The 10,869-nt window shown below is 32.5% G+C and overlaps 2 protein-coding genes across 8 annotated transcripts in view; one reads left to right on the top strand and one right to left on the bottom strand.

Moving 5' to 3' along the window:
• Positions 1-787: 787 nt before the first annotated feature.
• Positions 788-10,869, bottom strand: part of LOC115240052 — a 27,112-nt gene continuing 17,030 nt past the window's right edge. The window contains exons 1-5 of one of the 6 annotated variants that reach the window (XM_029815010.1): positions 10,376-10,854; positions 1,892-1,962; positions 1,519-1,656; positions 1,134-1,183; positions 788-925 (exon numbers count right to left, since the gene is read on the bottom strand). In XM_029815010.1, the coding sequence (XP_029670870.1) occupies positions 833-925; positions 1,134-1,183; positions 1,519-1,656; positions 1,892-1,962; positions 10,376-10,509 (486 nt within the window). In that variant the 5' untranslated portion in view covers positions 10,510-10,854 and the 3' untranslated portion in view covers positions 788-832. The other 5 variants (XR_003884729.1, XM_029815011.1, XM_029815013.1 and 2 more) reach the window with 5 other exon arrangements.
• On the top strand, positions 6,696-9,759 carry LOC115240054. Of its 2 annotated transcripts, none has more exons than XM_029815016.1 (5): positions 6,696-6,714; positions 8,439-8,593; positions 8,680-8,839; positions 9,296-9,437; positions 9,565-9,759. In XM_029815016.1, the coding sequence occupies exons 2-5, from the start codon at positions 8,588-8,590 to the stop codon at positions 9,584-9,586; spliced, it is 330 nt and encodes a 109-aa protein (XP_029670876.1). In that variant the 5' UTR covers positions 6,696-6,714; positions 8,439-8,587; the 3' UTR covers positions 9,587-9,759. The 2 variants fall into 2 exon arrangements, with proteins under 2 accessions (XP_029670876.1, XP_029670875.1); XM_029815015.1 differs by lacking the exon at positions 6,696-6,714 and adding an exon at positions 7,190-7,304.

Here is a 10,869-nt window from a genome sequence, read left to right as displayed (position 1 = left end):
CGGCTATAATAGTTCGTTATCATAATCAGTAAATTATTATTTTCATCTCGTAATATTGTGCTCTTAATATAACATAAACTCACTGTTACTTTTGTACATCAAAGGTGAGTGAAAATAAATTGAATATATCGTGCAGTATTTGGTCCCATACAGCACAGAACATTGCAGCAACATTTGCAACATTGCCGCAATGTTGCTGCAATGTTGTTACAACGTTCTGTGCTGTATGGGGTAGTGCATAATGTTTTATAAAGTAAGAACTTTTTATATGATATGTAAAAACTTGTACATAAACTTTAGATTTCGTATAAATTTATTTATAAATTATTTTTTTATATGATCATAACAGTAGAAAAATACAATTTGCACCTTTCATTTATCTTTTAATTTTTATGTAAATTAACATCTTTTGCATATTATTAATTTTTAGAACATATCTATATTATTTTTTATGCTTATACAATAATTTTACAGATAATTTTTTATGAAAAGTAGAATATTTAGCATAAAAACTATAAGAGTAATAAAATATTTTTAATCATGCTTAAATTTTTAGTTTATATCCTAGATTTGTTAAATCAGTTATCATAGTTGCTACAGCATCAGGAGAAATAGATGTAAGTGGTGTACGAGATAGTTCTACATTGATCTCAGTAAGAAGATTCATTGCTATTTTTATAGTCTGCACCCAATTATCTATATATAATCAATTCTTAGTAACGATGCATTTTATTAAATGCAAAAACAATATTTATTATGTTTTCTTATAACAAATGCAGTGCTTGAAAGTTTATCCTGTATATTCTTAACTCTTAACATATCTCCATTTTTGCTAGCAGCAAGAATATCCAGTATAAGTTTTGGAAACATATTTGTGCTGGTCAATAAAGGAATCCATTCCCAATGCACATGCAGTGTTCACTAACTAGGATAAGACAAAGGTATATTTATCTCTATTATACTAGAATTAAAATTAAATATAGAGCTTGCTAGCTTTTTTAAGACTTTTTTAAGATTTAATTTGAAGACTTTTCACCTGATCATTACAAAGAAAAATAACATATTTCTTGTTATTGGCATGTAATGCTTGTGCACTTTCTTCTAAATTGGCATTAGTGAACTTTTATACTCACAAATGATGGTATTTTATAATCAATTGATTGAAGGAATTGTCCCATGTGCACTATAAAAAAATTATATATGATATGATACATACACATTTGAAGAAATATCAATATTGTCAATTACATCTTTTGATAAAGATTATCATGCATATTTACATGTATTAAAAGAAATTGCTCACTATTAACTGAAAAGTAATAAGCTTGAAGCTGAGAAGTAATAAGCTTGAAGTATAAGTCTGGTAAACAGAGTATAGAATTTACATGCAGAGAATTTGCATGTTGCCTATGAAATTACATTATTTTTACTTTATTATTTGATTGCATAGTATTTGTGTTGAACATTATTCCACATATATTAATTATGTACCTTATATCTATATATTGATGTACTTACAAGCTTGATAATATCGGAAAAAGGAGCGCCTCCTATTTGAATCATTAAATGTTGTACGTTTTGTTGCTTTTACCCAAGCTTCAGCAACAAATTTTCTTTCAGCGACAGACATTGATGTCTCACCACTTGTACTCTTGACTGCAAAATGATATGTCATTTATACAACATTAATATTTTAGTTTTAAAATAAGAATGGTTATATATTTCTGCTCTTGGAATAATTTTTAAGCAAACTTTTTTACAAGAATTCAGTAAATATGTATAAAATGTTACTCTGTGTGTGTGTGGGGAGGGGAGGGGGGATATAGAGAGACTAGAAAATATAAAGAAATTAAATATAGAGAGACTAGAAGCTTTTAATAATAAAAATTACCGAGTATACCATTAATTCCTTTTTTTGCCAGATATGTTGCATATTGTGATATAATACCCAAATTAAGAGATCTATTGAATAAATATTGGTCATATTATCATTTAGTTTAACATTAACAGAGATTATAGAAATAAATTAATTACCCATCATTATTAAAAGATATTAACACTGGGACAATGAAATCTGTGTAAGTGTATGACAATCACTGTATTTAAAAATTTAATTATCTGCACATTATCAAAAATGCTATAATCTCAATATTATTTATTTTTATTTATATGAATGATATATCTTTAATGTATATATAAATCTATTTCATTTATTTAGTTTCTACATATTTTGTTTCTCCTATTTAAAGAATAAAAATTGTACAGAGTATAAAAAGATCGTGTGTCACAGCTTTTGAAGTGAATTTCTGTTTCCTATCTGGCGAAGATGTTTTTAAAAAACATACCACAGAATTTAAATGTGAAATTTAAATTTTTAATTTTATTTCAAACTATTCTATTTATGTTCATTAAAAGAATAAAAAAGAAAGTATACAAATATTGTGAATATTATCTACCTACGGATATCGTTAATGAGCATAACGATAACGTGAATCTAACGAGATAATAGCGTGAAAAGAAGCGACTGATAATTAAAAAATAAATACAAATTTCCTTCTTCTCCTGCCTTTGTCGAGTTCTGATAAGATAGATTGTCATTTTATTTGTCATCTAACATCGCAACAAGTGCATAATTTAAAAAATTCATATCTTTCGCATTTTATTACTTGCATAAAATGTTATCATTAATAATATATACGAGACATACAGATAATTTAAACAGTGATAATAACATTATTGGTTTTAAAATGCCAATCATATATTTATTTCTTATTCGACAAATTTCTTATTCTCATAAATCATAAATCCCCTGAAAACAAATTGAACGAATTATAACGGTTTTTAAATGAAAGTTATATGTGATTTAAAAGTATTGTATTAAATTTAACTATAGTAAAAGTTAAGTATATTAAAAGTTTCCATAACTCTTAATTATTTTAAGAAACTTATATGAAAACTATACACACACGTGCACGCGCGCGCGCGCGCGCACACACACACACATATATATACAGGGTGTCCCATTTTATTGTCCCACCCCAAATAACTTTTTTATTTTTGATTGTAGAAAAAAATGTTTCAGACAGAAGTTGTATGGTTTCGATGGGGCCACATGACAAAAATATGGACTTGACTTTGAGTGACCTTTTCAAGATGAGATCAATGTGATCGATGTTTTCTTAAATGGAACGGAAAGCTCTCGAGGAAAGCTACAAGAATATGTAATGAGAAATATGGTTTCATTTTAAAAAATGAGAGAGAGAGAGAGAGAGAGAAGATGACCTTCAAATCTCTTAAGCGCCTCCACCTAAAAAAAAATGTTCGCTTCCACCAGATTTCTCCCTCGATACCATACAACTTTTATTTCAAACATTTTCTCCTATCTCCAAAACTGTGGGAGTTATCCAGGTGGCCTGTCTTAGATGCCTCACCCTGTATACAGGATGTCCCATCAAAAGTGGCTACCGCCTTTTATCTTTTGAACTAAAAGAGATATACCATAACAAATATATATCAAATTAAATGGCCCAACTGAATTCTATTGTGAGCATAATGATTGTTTCCAAACGCTATCTGTGTTGAAGAACGGAGAGGTATGCATAATTTTTTTATAATATGAATTTTTTGACATGAAAAAAATTGTAGCGCTATTTGAAATGAATGCAACGATGTATGATATAATGTAAATATTTTACATGTTATACAAATTTTATCAATTTGAAATACCGCGGCGACGTCTGTCTTTTCATTTTCGGCTCTGCGATATGGCCAACTTAGGATTAAGTATTATGATCAAATGACAACATGACATATGTTAATCTCTAATGCACGAGTCAGAAGTTGGCCATATCGCAGAGCAGAAGGTAAAAAGGTAGACGTCGCCCGCGATATTTCAAGTCGATAAAACTCGTATAATATGTAAAATATTTACATTATATCATACATCATTGTACATCATTGTACATCATTTAACACATAGTTTTTGAAAGCAACCACTATGTTCACAATAGAATTCAGTTTGAACTATTTAATCTCCTGCTCATAAACGATATTTTTTAAATAGCCGTACAAGTAGAAGTCTAGCGACGTTAGGTGATCGCGCAGGCCATGAAACGGGACTACCACGTCCAATCCACCTTTCATTATACTGTCTATTTAGGAAATTTCTAACGATCCTTGCAAAATGTGGCCCTGCTTCATCTAACTGTAGCCACATTCATTGCCTAACATGTAATTCTACGTCTTCAAGCAAGATCGATAGTTCATATGTAAAGAAGTGCAGAAAATTTTCTTGGTTAACCATTCCATCAAAAATAAGGTCCAATTAAGTGACCATTAATTATATCACACCAAACATTAATATTCCAACAATCGTCTATTTGTCTTTGCCAATGAGGATTAACGTCTGACCAATAATGACAATTATGACGATTCAGTTCTCCAGTATTTTTGAAAGTGGCTGCGTCAGAAAACATAATATAATTGAAAAAATCTGCATTATTTATCATCATTTCTTGAGCTTACTGATAAAAGTGCAAACGTTGCCTTATGTTGTTAGATATAATAGCCTGAATTAATGTTATGTGGTAAGGATGGTATTTGCATTTTTTTAAGATCCTTATATATATAGAATTGTTGCCTTGTGAATACTTAATTGTCTTTCTATTTGTTCACTAGAAATATGGGGATTAAAGTAAACAGCTGCTACAGTACGCGTTTGCACATCATTTTTATTATAAACCTTATTTTTTTTTATTGCGCTTTAAATGACTTTGACATGCTTTTGCTTCAAGATATCGCATAGCAGAACGATTCGGATGTCTATTTGAATATCTAATTTGATAAACTGCAGCGGCTTGACGATAATTTCTGTAATATTAGCTCAAAATGAATAACATATCAACAATTTCTGATGGAATGTAATCTGCCATAAGTATTGTGTATAAATATTAAAGTAGAAGATCGAGAAAAATATCGGGCCGAGAGCCTAGTGTAAGCCACTGACACTAGAATGAGGACGCAGCTCACCCATTGATGTCAGTATCAGAGCTGTCAGATCGTGGGAAATGGGAACCACCACTTACCACGGAACTTACTAACACAAACGTAGCCGCTACGTCATAGCGTATACGTGTAGCCTAAATTCGTGCGTCGTCGGTTCACGTACACGCTATGACGTATGTTAATCCTCATTGGCAAAGACAAATAGACGATCAGTATCGTTGGAATATTAACGTTTGGTGTGGTATAATTGATGGCCACTTAATTGGATCTTATTTTTTTGATGGAATGGTTAACCAAGAAAATTTTCTGCACTTCCTTACATATGAACTATCGATCTTGCTTGAAGATGTAGAAATACATGTTAGGCAAAGAATGTGGCTACAGTTAGATGGAGCAGGGCCACATTTTGCAAGGATCGTCAGAAATTTCCTAAATAGACAGTATAATGAAAGGTGGATTGGACGTGGTGATCCCGTTTCATAGCCTGCGCGATCACCCGACCTAACGTCGCTAGACTTCTACTTGTGGGGCTATTTAAAAAATATCGTTTATAAGCAGGAGACGACTAGTAGAGAAAATATGATGGAAAAGATTGAGACTGTTTGTCGAAATATTCCAAGAAATGTATTATTAAATACCATTAGACATTTTCAACGAAGAGTGGAATTATGTATCCAAGAAGAGGGGAATATATTTGAACATCTTATGTGATAAACATACTACAAATCATGAGAGGCGAGGGTAACCCATGTAAAAAAATTTCAAATAATCGCGAGCTAGTAAGAGCCAGAACGCGGATGGTAGAGCGTCAGTTTCATAGAAAAATAAGTTTTCTATGAAACTGATTATGTGCACAGGGCACAAAATTTACTTGGTGCTATACTAAAATTTTCAAAATTAATCTCAATTCTCGAGATTTATAATAACCCCTCTTTACTCCCCTGGAGAGACGAAGGCGAGATTAACCCGCGATTATTTGAAATTTGTGATGTCACTCGAGAGCCTTAATTTCTTAAAATTGTCATGTAAAAAAAAGCATCCCGATGTGAGAGGCGAGGGGACTCATGTTAATTAAACACCCCACAAACGCACGAACACCCGTATGCATGCACACACACACACACACGCAACACACACAAAAAGTGTGAGTCCAACTGTACAATCTCAGCGTGGTACATCTCGGGTAGTGCTAAAGTCGGTGGCATCTTAACCTTCAAACTTCATATTTTGATAGCAATTCATCGAAAAAAGGTTCATAAGTAGTGTTTTGAAATCGTCTCGACAAGGACTACAAGAATTGCAATAAAAAATAGGAGTTTTAATTTTAAAAATTTAATGCGATCTTGATATCACCCCAACAACGCCACCTAAGGTCTAACTAACATTCCTATCTTCTTTCCTCCTCAGAACCAAACAACTTTTGTCTAAAAAGTTTCCTTCTAAAACTTACAGATTTTAAAATATTTGAGTGGATAAATTAAAATGAGCCACCTTGTATATTTTGTAGCGGAGTAAATGAGAGAGAGAGAGAGAGAGAGAGAACGTGTGTACGATCAGCTGTTTGCTACACGCGATGGGTGTAAGAGAAAGAGAGAGAGAGAGAGAATGTGTGTGTATACGCGTATACGTTCTTTCTCACACATACACCCCATCGCATGTAGCAAACAGTTGATCGCAGCGTGCGCTTCACGTAATCACCAGCATCGGACGGTGAGTTTCGCCGCCCCTGCCTGCCTCGCGTACGCGGCCCGTAATTCGTTAACTGCTTTACCTTATAATTTGAAAACTAAGCCTCGGAAAAAATTTTGGCAAAGGAAAAATCGTCTTAGAATTGAGTCAAGTATATGATATTGTAAGGACAGAAGGTTGTTTTGAATCACCCTGTATATAAAAAAGTTATTTGCATATATATATACTACTTTTCTCAAAAATCACCATTCGAAGTGAGGTACTTATTGTAGTGTGGCACAAGTTTTTGTATACCCTCATCAAAGTATGGCGCCAAATTGGAATCTTAGCACTGCTAATTAATTCTTGGTTGCCTTCGAATTGCTACACTCTTAGCCACACTTTTATGCGAAAAATCTGTCGAGAAACCCCCATTGGAACCTCCGGAGCAATCCAATGGGAGTTCGATCATCCATCTTACATCCTAGACCTTGCACCAAGTGACTTTCATCTTCACATGCGTGAAAATATGTTAAAAATGCAGCGATTCGAGGACAATGAAGAGTGGATGTGATGAGCAGTGTTAGGAGTTGGCTGAGATTCAAGTTTGGCAGCAATGTACTTTGATGATGGTAAAAGCTTGTGTCGCGTTACGACAAGTGCCCTCAATTCGAATAACGATTATGTCGAGAAAAGTAGTGTGTGTGTGTGTGTGTACACACACACGCACAAACACATATACAGGGTGTCCCACCAAAAATGGCCACCCCCTTTTATCTTTTAAACTAAAAGAGATAAACCATAACAAATATATATCAAATCGTTCAATATATATTAAATGGTTCAAACTGAACTCTATTGTAAGCATAATGGTTGCTTTCAAAAGCTATCTGTGTTAACGAACGGAGAGGTACGCATCATTTTTTTATAATAATGTGAATATTTCGATATGATAAAAGTTGTAGCACTGTTTGAAACGAATACAACGATGTATGATATAATGTAAATATTTTATATATTATACGTGTTTTATCAACTTGGAATATTACGGGCGACGTTTACTTTTTCATTTTCGACTCTGCGATATGGCCAACTTCGGATTGAGTATTATGATCAAATGACAACATGACATATGTCGATCTCTAATGCATGAGTCAGAAGTTGGCCATAACGCAGTTCAGAAAGTGAAAAGGTAGACGTCGCTCGCGATATTTCAAGTTGATAAAACTCGTATAATATGTAAAATATTTACATTATATCATACATTGTTATATTCGTTTCAAACAGTGCTACAACTTTTATCATATGGACTTTTATCATATCCACATTATTATAAAAAAATTACGCATCTCTCCGTACATTAACACAGATAGCTTTTGGAAATAACCACTATGCTCACAATAGAGTTTAGTTTGAACCATTTAATTTGATATGTATTTGTTATGGTATATCTCTTTTAGTTTAGAAGATTAAAGGGGGTGGCCACTTTTGATGGGACACCCTGTATATACACATACACGCACGCGCGCACACACACACACGAACACACCCCCCACCCACCCACCCACCCACCAACACACACACACACAAGTAACTTTTGTGTATATTGAAATATTTTTTGTTTTTTATTTTATTTTTCAAGCCTACCAGAAGTTGATTTCTGAATAGCACTTGTATTATCAACATTATTAAACAAATCTATTCTTAAAAGAAAGTTCCAGAAAGTTTTGTAACTAATTTAATAAAATATTTTGTTATAAAACAAGGCAGCCTATGATAAAAGTATCGTTGCAAAAAACGGGTGCAGGAACGCAGTAGAGAGTTTAATGCCAAAAGAAAATTAAAAGAAGATTCGAAGGCACGAAGCGCGAGGCGCGAGGAGGCTTTTAAGCAGGCAAAATCGGACGAGGAACAAATGAAAGTATGCAATCAATTTCTTTAAAGTTATAATATTTCTTAGATTATTAGTACTCCACAGAAATCTGTAATATATATAATTATTTATAGATGGAGATGGAAAAATTAGAAAAGGAAGGAGAAAAATTATTCGAAAAAGAGGCTTTGATACAAAAACAACAGATACAAAAGCAGGTACAAGCAGTTGATAAAAAGAAATATAGACCTGGACCCGCCATTAATAACGAGCATCCTGCCGGGGACTTTCCGTGTATGTATACTTTTAAAGTATTATATGAATAGCACAAAGTTATGATATATATACATTTTAATTGTACGAATATAAAACAAATCTTAAGCGACAGCGATATATAATAGCATTGTAACTTATTCTAATGCAATGTTGTGATCACAGATATACTCAAGTGCAGTGTATGTGAAAAAAGTATTTATAGTATAAAATGAAATATAAATACTTTTGTCATGTGCTGCACTTGATTGTACCTGTTATCGCAATGTTGAATTAGAATAAATCACAACGCTACTGTATATTGCTGTCACTTGATTACATAAATTATTCCTTACAATAAGATTTGTTTTATATTTGTGCAGTTAAAATGTATGTATATCATAACTTTGTGCTTTCTGTTTTTATATATGCTATTATCTTTTTGTATTAACGGTGAAAAAAATATAGAATCAATAATAAAATCTTTGATATTTTCAGATTGGTGGAAGAGAGGTAAACGACGAGATGCAATCAAAAGACAAGAGGAGTTTATGGCCTTTCTCTATAAGTTGTCTTCTTTTAAGTTTTATAAGTTGAACTCATTATTATTTGGGACCGAAACGAGGAAGAGGAAGAGGAGGTAATATTTTTCTAAATAATAATTATTATTGATATTAATTATTATAATCAAGCGACACGGTAGTGTCGCGACGCCAAATATATGAAAAAATTTCTTTCTGACTTGTCAACGATTTGCCTATGTACAGGGGCCGCAACGCTACCAAGTAGCTTATCCGGAGTTTTACGTCTTAATAAACTTTCGATTAAAATATCTCAGGAACTAAAGCCGTAATCAAAAATCTAACGGCACTTTTCTCATACAATGTGGATGCAAGCTTTCGATTGCGACCAATTTGAATAAGATTGGTGCAGTCAATCCTGAGGTATGATAATCGTATCGAGCGAAATACCAGAATTGTGACATTTATTTTTTCCAACTTTCAGACTCACGTACGTATGCTCGCATGCACATATGCAAAGCGATTTTGTCCCTCAAGGCGCGTTTGCAGTGCTCATGTACGATTATTTGCTTGAGTGTGCAAATACGCCTTGAGAAACAATGTGTATGTGCGTGCATACGTATATGATATGTATCAAGCGACGCGGTACGCGGTAGCATCGCGACGCCAAGATATAATGTTATTAAAGTTAAGGTTATATTTGAATCTGTCTGCAGAAAATATATTTGGTGCTATCGAATAAGTAGATTGAAAATTTCGAGGAAACTAATATATACAGGGTGTCCTAGACCACCCGTACACTCCTTTTCTTTCAAAAACTAAGCATTTTAGAGTAGAAAATATTAGAAAATATTAATCTGTGTTTGAACTAGCCTTAAATGTACAAAATAATTTAATAAATACGTAATTCCAACAGACAATTAATATAATAACCTTAAAATATATATATAAAACATATATAGGTCTTACTTAAAAGGTAGATATATATTTTAACTGCAGATAGAACAATCGGGTCTTAATATAAATTAATGAATTTCTTGTTATATAATATATTTACGCAGATGTTTTTACTCCTCGCATTTCTGCAACATTAAAGCGACTGTTTTCTCTTATAAATTGACACACCAATAACTTATCAATTTTTAGTAGAATTTGTTTTAACATATTTTGCTTCCATTTGATTTCGTCCATTAATGACTATTTTTCTTTAAAAAAAAGTAAAACCGCAAACAATCTCCTTGTTCCCTGTACTAAATCGAAGTTTTAGTAAGGAAGTGACGTCACGCGGCTACAGCGCCATATTGGCGCGTTTTCGTAGCATTTCAAACTATGATATTTTAAATAATTTAAAAATAATACAAATTGAACGTTTTGAAGCAAACGAAAAAAATTTTAATAACTAAATAGGGTATGAACTTCAATAAAAAAATATTTTTGAAAAACGTTATAATACCCTATTATAAATAGAGCCAGAACAGATTTTTTGCCTGTTAAAATAACGGAGCGCTAATTTAATTTAGTTTAAATAACAATGTATTAATTGATTCTGCG

The sequence above is a fragment of the Formica exsecta genome, unplaced genomic scaffold, assembly GCF_003651465.1.
Source record: "Formica exsecta isolate Colony F162 unplaced genomic scaffold, ASM365146v1 scaffold400, whole genome shotgun sequence".
NCBI classification, from domain to species: Eukaryota; Metazoa; Arthropoda; class Insecta; order Hymenoptera; family Formicidae; genus Formica; species Formica exsecta.
This window is presented reverse-complemented; position numbering and strand designations above follow the sequence as displayed.